Source organism: Nanorana parkeri, unplaced genomic scaffold (assembly GCF_000935625.1).
Source record: "Nanorana parkeri isolate BGI_ZX_2015 unplaced genomic scaffold, ASM93562v1 scaffold676, whole genome shotgun sequence".
Taxonomy (NCBI): Eukaryota; Metazoa; Chordata; class Amphibia; order Anura; family Dicroglossidae; genus Nanorana; species Nanorana parkeri.
In genome coordinates this window covers 786259-802850 of record NW_017306944.1, presented here as the reverse complement: position 1 = coordinate 802850, position 16592 = coordinate 786259, and the positions used below count along the sequence as shown (strand labels likewise).

General features: G+C 38.8%; 1 protein-coding gene across 1 annotated transcript in view; it reads left to right on the top strand.

Annotated features, from left to right (window-relative positions):
• The window catches only part of CACNA2D1 (calcium voltage-gated channel auxiliary subunit alpha2delta 1), a gene marked incomplete at its 5' end in the record, with an annotated part of 205838 nt that overhangs the window by 120011 nt on the left and 69235 nt on the right, over positions 1-16592 (top strand). Inside the window, 3 exons of the mRNA XM_018563565.1 lie at positions 13150-13167; positions 13256-13327; positions 13613-13684. Of these exons, the coding sequence (XP_018419067.1) occupies positions 13150-13167; positions 13256-13327; positions 13613-13684 (162 nt within the window). The remainder of the gene's footprint in view (positions 1-13149; positions 13168-13255; positions 13328-13612; positions 13685-16592) is intronic.

Genomic DNA, 16592 nt, shown 5'->3' with positions numbered 1-16592 from the left:
CTATTGGCTATTTCACTTTGCAAAAGCCAATTGAAAAACTAGCTATTGCACCCGCCCTCTGCTGCTGTCAATCACCTAACTGTGACCTGATGGAGAACTGCAGGTCCCCCTCTACTGATTGACAGCAGCAGTGGGCAGGTGCAATAGCTAGTTTGCTATTGGCTATTGCAAATTGAAATATCCAATAGGAATCTAGCTATGCTTGCCTATGGGGATTTTTCATTTTTCTTCTGAAGAAAAAAAAACGAGCAGGGAAAGGTTTACTCTACTCGATCAGCAGAGTGAACCTTTCTGTGAGAAAGTGTTTCTCTCCCGGGCGGCCGGGAGCCTATTAGACTCCCAGAGCGCCCAGATAAGAAATGACAGATGCGTTCCTGGTTACCGGGTAACCAGAAACGACATCTGTCATTACACACTGAGAACACGGAGAGGCCGCTCTCAGTGTGTAATGACAGTGTCCCTGGTTAGCTGGTAACGCTGATCTCTCTGCAAGGGGCTGGAGCCAGCCGTAAGATCACGGCTGGCTCCGCCAAGCTGTCAGAGGCAAGCTGTTGGCCGGCCATTCGGCCAGCTTCGGCTTTCAGCACAGCTCAATCGAGCCGAGGCATATTCCTTCAGCTCGCCTGAGCCGCTCTGCCTAATTCGGGAGCTGTACGGGCTACAGAGAATATCCCGTACAGCAGCCCTTCAGTTCTACTGAACCGAAGGGGTCCTGGGGCCGGCAGCTTTGTGAATAGACTCCACAGTGTAGTTAGTACATTCAGAGGTGTGTGTTAAAGCAGTCGAAATATGTATTTTTAATACTGTTGCACAAATTCGTTTCGGAAACACAACTAAATTGTAGTAATAGGTTTGTTAAAAAGTTTATTTTTGTGAATAGTTTAACAGTCTTTATAAAGTAGGTATCATGTAGACAAGCAATAGATGTAGCGGTATACGTTACAAAGTTGACCCACTAATGTGCAAAAAAATAAATATGCATGAAAAGAGATAATGATTATTAACCCTAATGGTCAAGAACACTTTACAGTTATTTCAGTTATTAGTCTATTAATAGCCAATAACTTTGTCATTACATAGTGACATTTTTTCTGGGGCCTCTCTGTGGGGCAGGAGGTAAATAGCAGAATGTCATCAGCAAAAAACAAGATCTTCACCTCCCCCCCCCATTAGGATACCCCAGATAGTCAATGTCTGCAGGCTATATCTAGTCAAAGGTTCCAGGGCTAGGTTGAAAAGCAGGGGGGACAATGGATAAAAAAGGAAAAAAATCACTATAGAGCTTTGCTGCTAGTGAAGTTACAATTGTTTACAGTGCAAGTCGGTGTCCTGTAGTAAGAGGCTGTAACAATGTAGTAAAGTGTTAAGGTGCCCACACACCTTGCGATCATACGATAGTCGCGGGGAATCCCGCGATCGTACGATAATCGCAAGGTGTGTGGAAGGCGTGCACCGTTTCTACTGTACAGTCACACGACTTTTGTCTTACGAACATGTTTGAAAACCAGCCGAGAAGCGTACGATTTTCGGCTGGTTTGTGGCATGCTCTTAAGATAATTGCCGCACGGGCCGGTGTGCGCAAGCGCACACTGCCCGTTCAGCATTGCAGATTATCACAAGTACGATCTGCCTGTCCAAGATGGGCAGATCGTAGGTTTCTTTAATGACCTTACAACCATCGCAAGACACAAGTCTTGCGATGGTTGTAAGGTCTATGGCCAGCTTTACACTTGCATTATGATAATGTTGTGGTTATTATTAGTCTGTGAAGCAGCTATTTTTAAACCATAGCACTGCTGCTTCCTGTCTGAAGATCTACTTGATCCAAAAAAGCAAAGAGGTTTATAGGGGATATTTGAAAATATTAAATAAATATGTTACTGGTACCATAACACTGTATATGAATAGTTCATACTTGTGGAGTTTTAAAATCATACTCACAAATTTACCAGGCAAGCCTGTTTAAAGAGCGGGATAGTTGAAGCTCAAATTACACACACAGCTGCATGAATCTGACAACTACAAGGGGGAAAACTACTGTTGTGCTCTCTCTTAAGACAACCCAGAATGCCCTATATACTATTTTAATTGTTTATATGTAAAACTATATATATATATATTTTTTTGTTTATAATTTAAAATAATTATTTATTATATTATAATTTATGATTTCGTGTTTCAAACTGTATCATACCCGTAATGTCTACTGGACTCTTGTTTGGACAGATTTAGGTGCGTTATTCCTAAGATTTACTAAGAATTACAGGCCTACAATATAAAACAACAAATTGCCATGAAAAACAATGTACCGCTTTGGCATGCTAAAACCCTGCATAATCATACCGCCAGGGAGGTTAAAGCAAAATCCTGGGCACTCTGTGAGAACACTGGGCACAATTTTTATTAACCCATGCAGTGTGTGTGCTCGTTTTTGGACATGTGCCCCGGCAAAAAAAAATTGTTTCATTTTGTTTTGATTCAGATTTTACGTTATTTCGTTTTTCGGGATTCGGGTCCGAAAGTCAATTCGTTCTGGCATTCAGACAAAATTATTTACCGGTAGTCTGGACGAAGTTTCATTTTCTTTTTGTATTTGTTTCGTTCATTTCATTGCAGCAAAGTGACATTACATTTATTCTCCGACTAACGTAAATTCATCCAAAAAACTAATTTTTCTGAAACAAATCGCACATGTCTAATCATTTTCATTTAGGGACTAAAATTAAAAAAAAGTTATCACCCGATCCTTGTTCATAGACCTTCCAGCCTTGCTCCTTGCATTTGTCTAAGGATACTCAAGTCATTACATCCAATACACTGTGTATTGAATGTGAGGAGATGGAGGGACATACCATCGCTACAGCGTAGGAGGGAGGGAAACTGGAGGGAGTGCTGTGACAACTAGCCAGCTCTGAGGCTCGGGTGAGTATAACTTTTTTATTTTAGTTCATAGACAAACATATGCAGTTACCCCTTGCAGTTAACCCTTGCAGTGCGAGGGTAGCTCGAATGCAAGGGTTAATATTTTCTTCTCCTGGCGTTGTTTTTTTCAATAGAACATAACATTAGATCTCATTTCAATGTATTGTTTTTTTTTCTAAAGCAGCTGCAGAGTGAAACCTTTGCTCTCTGTTGGAAAACAGTGATCTTTTTGCAGAGATGTGACAACACAGCTCTCCAATTACCAGGAAGGATGCACTGTGTTGATTTTAGAGTTATGGGTCTGACTCAGTAGGGGGTGTGTTGGTCTTCTGCAGAGAGACCACTGCTTCCCCTCAGCTGCCAAAAGGGGACAGGCTTTTCTTGTCAGGCTATAGCTGCTTTAAAAAGAAAACAAATAGTAAGACACTGAACACCTTTTGTTTGGTTCAGTTTAGATTGTATTTGTTATGTTTGTAGCATTAATACTAATAAAGATACAACACTGTGCTAACAATAATTAAGGGGAAAATACTAATTCAGTCAGTTGGAACCTACAAGTCAGTCTGTTAGGGTAGCTTTCAGTTACTCAAGAAAATCTGCCTTGTTGCTTTTGCCACAGTAAATCAAATCTTATGTATGTTTACTATACTTAGGGAGTTTCAACAAATTTCAAAATTGTATTTTCCCGTGAACTGGAACATGTGGTAAAGATTATCTGGCTAGCTGTTAGGGTCACATGCATACACATATGTCCTATGTGAGATATTTCATCATTTCTTGTTGGGTAGTGCAGCTTTGCAAATTCTGACATTTGTTTAAACACACAAAGAACCAGCTAGCTTGAATTGTAGTTTTATTGATATCTGTAATAAATAATTTACAAATTCCCTACTGAAGAGGAGAATAGGAATGTTAGAAATACAAATGTTGGTTAAATGCTTTACATTAAAATCATGTTACAATCTGTTGCAATTACAATTATATTGCAGGGGAGTAAGCTTTTAAAGCTGTAGAGACCTGGCTGGATCTTTTAAATGAAAACATGTACAATGTATCTAATACAGTGGGTCTGACTACTAAATGAGTAGAGTATGTTTAGTTAGTTCACTTAATTAGTCTAGTTAGCAAAGTAAATGTTCACGTTGCAACATGAGTGTTAGCTAATAAGACAAAGCTGTATTCACACTGAATACCAAATCATGGGCTAGGAAAAATCTTGTTTTTGTTCATTTCCTCTGCACACAATTGGGTATTTAAAATTAACACAGTCTTCTCCTTATTTACTGACAGTTATTTTGTAAAGTGAACATTCACTTTGCTAGGTGCACACTTATTCAGGCATACAAATAATTCTATCTAAATATAGTAGATTGCACAATCATTTTGTAATGTGTGTGGCCAGCTTTTACGTTCCCATACATATGCAAAGTATAGTGCAAAGAAAGGCAAGTTTAGCATTTTCAGCCACAAAGTTGCTCAGTCATGTGGCCTGCTGCTGACCTTCAAGGATGAAAAATATCCCCTTAGATTTTCTAAAAACTGTGATAAATATGGGTTTTGATTAGGTGATGATACATGATGTGCTGTGTATTATTATTATTATTAACATTTTTAATGATCTAAGAGGTCATCCACAGAATAGCCAAAGGCACACACCACAGAAACAGTCTTGGGCACTGTGCCAATGATCTAATTAGATGTTGTTTATTACCTAATAATGAGATATTATAAAATAGCTTTGTTTGACGCTAAGAAGAAATGTGTCACGCTGAAGCTACTCAGGTGTATTGGACAACTACTAAAAGCTAGCCAAAGGCAACATCAAAGATTTTGAGGGAATTAAGAGACTTTGATTGGGGGCCGTTGTTCAATGAGTTGATTGCAGCAGTTCCTAATCTGCACTTTGAAGGACATAAGTTAAGCATGGAATTTGCTTTAGTCAGGGTCTTGGGTAGAGTGGTGTCAACTCTGAAATCACTGAAGAATATTTGTGACAAAGAGTATTTTACAAGTGCAGTCTTGAAGCACAAAACTATCTGAATAAATGTAGTAAAGTTATGTTTATACTATTCATCTCCAATAACCAAAACATTAAACAGATTTTGATAATGCTGTCCCACAAAGTTGTTAGTATTGTACTCAAAATTGTAATTTATGGCAACCAAACAGTGCTTTCTAGAAATTAGTTTATTATTATACAGGCCCCAAGCATAACTTACATTTTGCACTTAGAAAAAAACCTGCTTGCTACATAATTGCTTTTGTTAGGTGTGAATACAATTGTATAAAGTTTAAGAATAAACATGAACTATCTTTGCCACTTCAGCCTATAGGTTTAGGTATTCCCATGGTTAATTTGAGGAAAAGGAGGCCTGGTTTTCAGGTAATGCTAAATGTAAATGAGCTAGTTTCCAATTTGTGTGGCCAGCTGCAAACAACTAACCTAGTAAGCTTATTTATCATTGTTCTAAGCATGTCCTTAAGAATCCGTGCTAGAGAGGCTAATTTTCACAAAGTTTAATATGAAAATGACTTACAGGTAAAATGGAAGGCTTTAATAATTCTTGCTGAAAGAACGTTTTGGTTCACTGCTAGGATGGCTGTGGCATTATACCAGCAAGCTTAAAGTGTGTGACCAAATGTTTTTGGATGCACTGATTGTACACCTTTTATAAAGGTACCTTGTTTAGAGTTGGATGTTACAGGAGTGAAAAAAAAACATTATCCTGCACAACTCTTAAAAATAGAGGAATGCAGACATTTACTTTATTTGTTTAAAATGTTGTACAAAAAAAATGTCTAACCAACTCTAAATCAGGTGTAAACGCTTGTGTGATCAAATGCAGTTTGTTTTGCTACACAGGTATACGATTCTGGCACAAAAGCTTTGCTTTTTATGGCAGTTTGTTCCATATGACTACAAAATCAAAACATTGCTTTCATCCAGTGCTTAGCGATTAGGCCATATTTAGGATGATCTTTAAATTGTACACATAAAGGCTTATCCCAGTTATTGAGCAAAGATTATTAAGCAAGGATTAAAAAACATAGCTAGCAGCTCATCAAATTATCATTGTGTGTGTAAGAGTATGTTATATTGTGTTGGTGAGAGTATGTCACTGAATTATCGGGGTCGATTGGATAATAAGCACAGCAAAATTATCATATTGTGTTTAATACTTGGGTGTTATCCAACATTATATTATATAACATAAGGCCAGGCAATTAAGTGCATATTAAATGAAACCTGTACAGGGAGAGAAGGCTGCCATGAATTCATTCTTCTTATGAAATTCCAGTTTATTTGGCAGTCTCTAGATTCAATAGTTTCTTAGCAAAGGATCTGGAACAAATATGAAACAAATAACATCAGAAGTCAAATCTCCTGATCTGCATGCATGTTTGGGTCAGTGGATCAACATACTAGCCAGGTAAATAGCATTTTCAGAAGGTGTTGTTACTAGTGGCGGCCTACTGTATATATTGCAACTGTACATATTTACTTCAAAGGATTTTCCCTTCCTGAGCCCAAAATGCAGGACTTGGAGTAGGTGCTGTATAAGAACATCTTTTCTAAATTTCTGATAGTGACTGCATCCTTTCTGGTGACTTCCATGCCTCCAATTTCCAGATCACTTAAAAGGAGGAGCAGTGGCAGTTGCTTCAACACTGCTTTATATATTTTTTAAAACCACAGTGGTCAGACCCGGCTGCAGGCAGCGCTCATAGGCAGCACTTGAACCACATGATTGATAACTATCGGGTCCAGGGTTGATGCAACATTGTCAGAAATGAGGACCATGTGGACATTTGGGTATCTAGACTGGATCACTGGACTGATCTTGCACAGTACACTCTGGAGCTGGTGTTGTACATGGGGCTTGGTGTGAACCCAAGCACATTCAGATCTATCACTGACATACCACTCTTCCAGGCCACTTGTTATGAAGTGGTGAATCTGCCTGTTCCCTGACAGTGTGAACCAGCTTTCATTAAGATGAACTAGACTTGGATTACCAATGACTGCAAAAATCTGCCACTGATACTACCAACTAAACTTTTTAAAGTGACATTTGTCCCCCCCAAAAAATGTCATACTTGCCATCATCATCAGCCCTTGCCACCTCTCCTGGTCAATTCCGGTGCTCTGGAACCTACTGTAAATTGTGAAAAGGTGTAATTGTGAAAAAAGAAGCTCACAAACTATTCTATTAAATGGTTGTGTCACTGGTCAATCTGTAAGAAACTCTATTTTTGTAAGAGGAAACTTTCCTGTACCTTTAAATCTCTTGGGGCTGCTACATCCACTGGTCGATTCAGGCCTATTAAGGCTTGATAACAATTCATGTGTCGCAGGCAAAACTATCTTAAAAACATTGTCATGTTCAGATGAATCAGATTGGGATGTTACTGTTGTACTTAGATCGAGCTTAAAGTAAAAGATAATAATAAATGACACATCCAAAATATATAATACTGAATTCAATGTCATTGACGCTGTCTGTAAAAATCATACTGCTCTATTTTTGCATTATTGAATGTCTGCCATGGCAGTGCCCAGTTTCTCTATTAATCCAAAAAGAAAGCCAGCAGAATTCACCCCCATAAACTTAAGTGGAATTACCTGCTCGGACTTGCAGAACCCTCAGCAATTTGAACCCAGGAAGATTTGCTCATCAATACCCTGGAGCCTTCTTTCTTTTTTATTGGCCATAGATGATGTTACTCTGACACATGCACGGGGGAGTTACTTTGTCTCTGCACCCAACACTTACCGATTGTACACTGATCTGTGAATGCGCAGTCATCATTGTACAATTAGAGACTTACAGATTATCTTCTAGTATAAAAGATCAGCTCACTTGGGATGACATTAGCAAATAAACTGCTCTGTCAGTGTGGTACAAACATATTCCAAAATGCCAGCACAGTCTTTGAATCCATAAAAAACATTTATTAGTTACAAAATAGAATAAAACTGTACTTAATGCTTACATATTTCCTTAACCATTTGAAGACCAGGGTGTTAAACCCCTTCCTTCCTGGCCAGGCCTTTTTTCAGTATTCAGCTCTGCAGTACTTTGACTGACATTTATACCGTCATGCAACGCTGTACTTAAACAAACTTTATATCATTTTTTGGGGACAGATAGAGCTTTCTTTTGGTGGTATTTAATCACCACTGAGGTTTTTATTTTTTACTATTTAACAAAAAAAGTACCCCAACAGGTTTATTCACACAGCTGCCAAAGGCAGCTGTGTGAATAACCGACCCGAAGTGAAGTGAGCCGAACGCTGTTCGGCTATTTACTTCAGGCTTGTACAGCTAATTTCAGCCTTACATCGGCTTGCTTCGGGTCGGCTGAAAATACTCCAGGTCAGCATGTTCGGCTGACCCGAAGTGCAGAAGGAGTTTTACTCAGCCGATCCAGCATCTGAATCGGCTGAGCCGAACCTCCGACAGGCTACTCGCTGCCGCTCGGCCTATTCTCATAGGGGCCAAACAGCAGTGAGTGACTAGCCGAAAGCTGCCGAGCAGCATTCGGCTCAGCTATTCTGCTCGGTACCTCCATGGTACCAAGTAGAATAGAAAAAGTGAAAAAAGTAGAAAACGATTGTGTGGAGCTAGCAGTGACAGCTATCTCCGTCCAACTGTTTTCTATTGGCCGGGACCTGCCAGAGCAGGTTCCTGTCAATGAATAACAACTGGGCGGGAGCCGGCCGTGATGTAACCGCCGGCTTTGCCAAGTTATCAGTGGGTAATGACAGATCGGCGTCCCCTGGTTACCGGGTACCCAGGGGACGCCGATCTGTCATTACCCACTGAGAACTCGATGGAGCTGCCGTGATATCATGGCCAGCTCAGCCGAGTTCTCAGTGTGTAATGACAGATCACCGTCCCCTGGTTACCAGATAACCAGGGGATGCTGATCTGTCATTACAATGAGAACTCGGCGGAGCCGGCCGTGATATCAACGCCGGCTCCGCTGAGCTCTCACTGTAATGACAGTTCAGCATCCCCTGGTTACCTGGTAACCAGAGGACGCTGATCGGTCATTGTAAGTGGTCGGAGCCAGCCATGAGATGAACCGAAGGGCTCAGGCTACGGCTGATCCTTTGGCTAGCTTTGTGAATAACCCCCTAAAGACCCCTTATAAGGCTCCCGTCCAGCCATTCAGGAACAGCCATGGACGGGTGGTGGTTAAATCCAAGCCTTAGTCATAGCTGAGTACAGGTAAATATACTCCTTTCTAAATACCCACCCCGCCACAAAGGGACAGGAGTATTCAAAGATAAGGACTAAGAATCCAGTAAATAAGAGGAACAAACATTATAAAATTAAAAAGAATAATTAAAACCTTAATACACACATTGAAAATACTATACACAAGATCATTAAGCAACTATTGTATCTCTTTTACAAATTCCACTAACTCCAAATAGCAGACAGCAATTTTGTACTAGAACAAATAAATACTATAAAACACTATGGTGGTGATTAGTATTGGGCATTTAGGACACATTTCTAGTGGTGTGTTTGTGTTAGAAAGCCTTGTGCCCATGTCATAAAAACCCTTTAAAATTTTCTGAACTGAAACGGAACCTATTTGATACATTTCCATTACTCTCCTAACTTCTCCGAATAGCTTCTCTCCCTGTATAACTCTGCTACTTCGCAAGAGAGATGCTTACATTAGTTCTTTTACAATTACAACAGATTCATATACACTTTACTGACATGTACTTGAATCTATTGCAAGTTTTGACATTGGTTGCACTACAGTGAGACACATTATCTTCAACACTCTTTATGAATTCCATTGTATATGTGTCAATATCCCATCTTTGGTTGAAACCAAAAAGTGTCAGAGTTTTAAGTTTGATAGCCACATAGCCTTGAGGCAAAGCAGGAAGCACCACAAGCCTTCTTCCAACACAACCAGCTATCCTTCATAAAAAAACCTAACTGCCAGCAATTTTTCACAAATGAACAAAAAGTTGAATTCATACTTACAGGGTTGTCGAACCCTGTGTGAGACATGATAAAAGCCATTCACTATGCAGTGGATATCTTTTATGTTTCTAGTGATATTGTGGACCCTCTGTAAGCTATTTTCCTTATTGCAACTATAAGCGCTGAAAACACACACATATACATTTCCTTCCTAAGGAGAAAATACAGCATGTCAGGTAATGGTGACTGTTTTATTTAATGCTGAAATTAAATTCTGTTTCACACATTGTTTCCATTACAGTAGTTTGTCTATTTACAGTATATATTTTGTTTTTACTACATGCTAATCACTTCATTTGCATGTTATTTTAAGTATTTTTATTTTTACCATATTGATTTTAGTTCTGTAAACTTTGTTCTTGCTGTTTTAGTATTAGTGTCCTCTAAGTTTCAAATAGTAAATTTCTGTTGTCATTGCACCACTAAGCACAATAACTGATGTATATATTCTTATTGTATTTATCTTTTCTGTTCTTTTTGGTTGAAATTGGACATTTCTGTTCTGCATTGGCAATGCTTTCATGCATGCTTCTTGGGGCTGGGCCTGCTATTCATTATCCATTGCATGTAAGAATTTGCCTTCTTTTGCATTTTGATTATTTTTTGCATTATTTATTATGTGTTACTTTGTTCATTTATGTTCACATTTACATACATGGTACAGAAGAGAATCCGAAATCTGAGACTAGTAATGTTTTTAAGTCTTTCTTTCTTACCTTATCAGAAAGTGTATATACACTAGAATGATGTTAGATTAGTCAGTAATACTACAAACAATTCAGCCACCTAATACAGAAAATAGGGAGAGTAATTGTACAAAATCGCCTGCAAGCATATTTGGTCTGGAACAGCCAGGTGTATTGACAATATGCTGACCATGGGCACCTTCAACATGACTTGTAACATTTTAGATGCTCCTAGCAGTCAGCAGATTGTCAGTAAATGTACAGACACCTTTGTTCATTATAGCAATGTCTTTATTCTTAAGATGTACATATGAAAGTGCTAAATGAAGGTGAGCTGCTATGGGAGTAAGTGCATCTGCCACTGTTTATGAGTACAAGCACATACTCCTGTTTAGTTAGAAACTGGGCACATGTATACTACAGAAAGCAGCCTTCAGACATGGTCCCCGACTAGCTGTGGTCTTGAAAATGTTGTAAGTTTCTTTCCACAAATTTAGCTATGTGTAGGTCAGTCAATGAGCAACTGTACAATTCTAATGTCCCTAGGTTTACTAACTCTAAACATTGAATATGCTGAAAAGTATCTCTGCATATCTCCACTAAATTTTACTAAAATATGTATTTTATAAACCGCGGGCACCAATAATTTCTTTATGAATCTTCAATGAGTAAACTTTGAACAAGTCCTTGTGAAAAATCACACAGCTACCAATTGTTTTATGGTGTTCCTGGCTTTTCAGGTACATAAGAAACAGCCACCATTGTTTTATAAATGAATGTATTTCCATAGATAAAGGAAAAATTAGTACAGCAAAAATTAGATGTATGAAATCAGTATATTGTTTTCAGTTAATCACCCAATATATTTAAGCTGACACTTACTATATAGTTGGTGCCATTTCTGCATGACACTTTATTAATGGTCTGATGATGTCTATATGCAAGTCTTATGTGTCTTGCCTAGAACTGCTCACTTAGACCCTGAGAGCATAACTTGAAGGCATAGTTACTCAAGTCAGGATGGATATGTTACTGATTGTTATCTCATAAAGCAATATTCCTTTAAGAGAACTATGTTTTAATCAGTAAAAATTAACATATGCATGTACCTTATACTCTATACTTCTTGTAGTGAGTTTGCACTGAGTGAACAATTTTTTACAATACAATGCAAAACGTTTTATGTTTATTGTCTGCAAATCAGCTTTGGTTTTGCAGAGTATTGTTAGCATTGACTTCATGGATATTCTTGAGCCTGGCAAATGCCTTTACAGGTATCTGTAGAGTTTTATGGAACCATGATGGTTGTTTAGAGATATTTAAGTATTATTAGAAATCCCTTAAAGTGTTTAATTTTTTTCAGATTTTACATATATATAGTATTCCCTCATATAATTTGCTGCGGCTGGTGACTGGTAACCTAACAGAATGATGATTTGTTGTATACCCCTATCAGTAGAACTAAATGATCACATCATGCTGCTGCAGAGCCCTTGAATTTCGTAACTTTTTCCCACTACAGATTCTTGTGACACCTTATAAGACACTAAAATAGATCAAGAGTCTAATATAACCAGAGAAATTGTAGAAATGTCACCAGCACCAGCAATTTTACCAGCAATGCTAAAGCCTGATGAAGGGACCCTGTGCGGTCCCGAAAGCGCTTGTTGGTCATATGACAAAAAAAATAAATTAAGCTTTTGCTATTCTAAAAGGACTAGTGTGCTGGTGACATTTCTAAAATTTTGATGACATTTTGCCATCCGCAGTCACTGCGAGCACCCCCACTACAAGGGACATATCGATAAGGAGTGCAACAAGGATAGTACTTATAATATAACCAGACATTTAACACAACATCAACATTAAACATAGTGATGGTGATGTGATAAATGTTTGTATGCTAGGATAAGAGGAATATGAATATGGAACTGGTAAAAGAAAATTATAGTAGTGTGTGAAGTATATAGTCTCATGAATAAGGTGAAAGTATAGTACAGGAGATGAGAATAATGCAAGAGATCGGAGGATCATGAAGGCTGAAAACCAGAAGATACTGTATGAAGAACTAGTTGTTTTCAAAGAATAGTATAGGAAGGAAAAATGTGGTATAAAGGCTGGTAAGAATAAATTGATGGGTAGTAGTAAAATTAGACCAGGGATGTAAATGGTGTTAAGTTGATGAGTTGTAGAAAGCATGTATGATGGAAGTTGACAGAAAATGTGACTGAAAACTCCAGCTAGGTAAAGAAGACAAACAGGCATTGGATAATGAGTTTATGTGATGTAGAAAGTGGGTAACATTTAAACAACAGCTGACAGACCACAATACTCCCAGGTAATGGATTATATAGAATACACACTTATAGATAAATAAATTGTTAATAGCATACCTTATCAGCTGTATGGTTTCATTGAACATAGTAGCACACTCATTGAATTTAGCTTCTAAAAGTAGCCTAATACAGTAGTGTAGGTTAATAAACTGATGATAAATATTGATGTTAAATGGTTATTGTTTCATAGCGCAACAAATCCAAAGCGGTAAGTTTGTTTTAGGTAATTTAGTTAGTAATCCGTAGTTGATCTTACTGCAAATGTGTTATTTTATCAATTGTTTTGTTTGCTACAGAATCCAAAATCACAGGAACCAGTTACACTTGATTTCTTGGATGCAGAGTTGGAAAATGAACACAAAGTGGAGGTAGAGCCATTTTTTCCTCAACATGTCATCCCAAAGGTTTTCTACTGTTCAACACTCCAAAATATTTTTTTTCTCTCTATATTAAAGTGGAAATTATTTTCTACATAGGTTAAAAACATGCAAATAGTTATACTCTCTTTTGTGCTTTATTGTGGCGCCTGGGTTTGCTTTATTTTCCTATTGATGTGATAGCGTTTTTACATGAATTTTACATTATGACATTTGCTATCAGTTCGTTGTTTCTCTATTTTCATAGCATACTCTTTAACATGGATTCTTCCCCAGATTCGTACAAAAATGATAGATGGAGAGATTGGAGAACGCACCTTTCAAACACTAGTTAAATCCCAAGACGAGGTAAGATTTGATAAATTTAGTAGAAATAAGATATTGTAGAGTTCATAGTATCATAGTTTATTTCCAGTTAATTCTGAAATTAAATACCTTTAAAATTATGATGGAGACTTGTGATGTTCCATACTGGTGTGCAGTATCACAACAGTTTCACTAGTCATGATCTAATTCGTCTCCAGGTTCTACAGTGAAACAGTTTTATTAGCAGCCTATGGATTTATCTGTAAATAATTCCATATCTGAAAAAAACCTTCATTGTAATGACCTCCAATCTCCTATGGTCCTGTTTAGAGTCCCAGGTATACAAAAATTATAATCTCCAAAATTATTTCCTTTTAAGGACTCTACAAACACTAAACCACACTGTATATATTGTGGGGAACCCCAGGGGTACACATGCGTCTTCAACACAGTCCGATATAAATAAGCAGCTTTTATTTCATCCAGCGTTAACAGAACAGCTTTCTTCAGCAAAACGGTAAAGTAAAAGGCTTTCCTCAGCAAACATCAAACATAACGAAAAAGTATTTCAATAAAATTGCACTGTGTAGTGCGTTTAGGTGATCTCACCAAGATAGAGTTCACTTGCTTCTGAGCAGCTCCACACACAGAGCTTTCTGTCTGACTCTCAGCTTCCCCACTCCTCTCTCACCTGTGTTGCCTTTTAACAGGAAGGGCTGTAGGGGAAGTACCTGCCCTCCCAAGTTAACCCCTTCTTTGCTCTCAGCCCTGCTGACTCTCCACAATAGATATGACCACCATACAACATCAATTCAAAAGATTTTTGAAAAGTATCTTACTAGAAGCACACACTTCATATTATTAAAATATCACCTTGATGTAACTCGCCACAATGTAAGTGTTCTTTGATATATCTTTCTGCTGTGTTCTACTGTTTACAATGTATGTTTGTAAGAGGAATCCAGAGGCTGATAATCTCTATTTCTCAAAGTTCATCTTACACATGCATCCCACACAGTCTGCAGAGCTCCAATCAAGGAAGAACGGTGAGCATTGCATTAGTGTTTGGGCCTTTCATAATCTCTCCATAAATGTCCAGCAACCAGGCAGTGTCATCATCTTGGGATATCCGTCCAAATATGTCCATTTTCAAAGACATCAGTCACAGAAAGAGCTTGTCCAAAATCATTTCAGATGCAACAGTAATATCCATAGCAAACCCGCCATCAAAGTCTATCCAAATGGATAAAAGTGTCAACATATAGTCAAATATAGACCTGTATTGAGAATTGCACAGTTCCTTTGTAATAAAGTGTAAACCAGGAGCTGAGCAAAAACATGCAATACAATAAACAAATTAGTCCCAAAGGTAAGGGTATACTTAATGGATGCTCTCCAAAAATCCAATCACTGCTGTGAGACAGGATCCCTCTGTAGAAAGTAACAGAGTGTGGGATAACTTGAAATCTGACTGGTTTCGCCAGTGACAGCCAGCTCCATCAGAGGAATAGCCCAGGGCTATTATTGTCACTGCTATTCTTTTACTCTTTACAGAGGGATCCTGTCTAAGGCTGGGCACACACCTTACAACCATCGCAAGACTTCTGTCTTGCAATGGTTGTAAGGTACTTAAAAAAACGTACGATCTGCCTATGTTGCATAGGCAGATCGTACTTGCGATGATCGCAAGCCACGCCCCCTGAGAGGCGGGCTTCCGATGACCGCAATGCCGAACGGGCAGTGTGCGCTTGCGCACACCGGCCCGTGCGGCTGTTATCGTACGGACATGCCACAAACCCGCCGAACATCGTACGATGCTCGGCGGGTTTTCGAACATGTCCGTAAGTTTAAAGTCGTGCGACCTTACAGTAGTAGAGGTCGCACGGCTTCCACACACCTTACGATCATCGTACGATCGCGGGATTTCCCGCGATTATCGTACGATAATCGTAAGGTGTGTGGGGACTCTAAGAGGCATGTCTAAGATGACCTTATAGGACACAACAGAACACTTGTAGAATTGTAGGGATTTTTAAAGTAACACCATGGTGATTTTTTAATAATATATTTAGTGTGTGCTTCTTGTAAGATATTTAATGTTTTTTCCAATAAATGTTTGTTTTTCTTTTCAATTGATGTTGCATGGTGGCCTTATCTATTTAAGGTGTGGTATAGTGTTTCTAGAGTCCTTAACTGCTTCAGGACCACCAAACGTAGATAATGGCAGCATCCTGCAGCAGTTGTGCCCAAGATCATGGCAATGGCTGTTCACATACAAGCGATCTGGCAGCTATCCAGCACTGCCACCACCAGTTACCCTGAGCTCCGATCTCCTCTGTGCAGGCCCGGAACTGGCACAGTGGGTCTGTCGTCTTTGATCAGAAGAGAATCATCACACCCCCAGCTGCTGAACTCCCCTCTGATCACTGGACCTGGAAGTGATGTGTACTACATCACTTCCAGTGTTACTCTGTAATTTCTACGGCTCCTGAAGCCAGGAGAAGAAGCTAGTGAAGCAGATCACTGCTTCATCAGCTTCTTTGAGGTCCTTAGGTTACATTATAGTAGACCCTAAAAACCCTAATAGAGCCTTAAAATCTCCATAAAGAGGACCTGTCACATCCTGTTTGCTATTACATAGCTTTATTGCTAACAAGTGTAAACAAAATTCAGTCACATATAAAAAAAACTAAACAATGCAAACACATTGTTTTAAAGTCTCCTGCCCCTATGTACATGCAGATACAAATGCAAACACATGTTGGATGAACTGCCAGAACCTATAAACTTTAATGTTGTGTCCCCTTTCCTAAAAGAGACTAGTCCAGGAATACCGGAGACTAGTTCAGGCATACAGCATAGCTGCCTTGTCCAGGGCTGAAGGGCAAGTGAGCATGAGCCCCCCTTAATGTGCAGATACCAGTCCATATGCCCAGTGGGGCTATTCAAT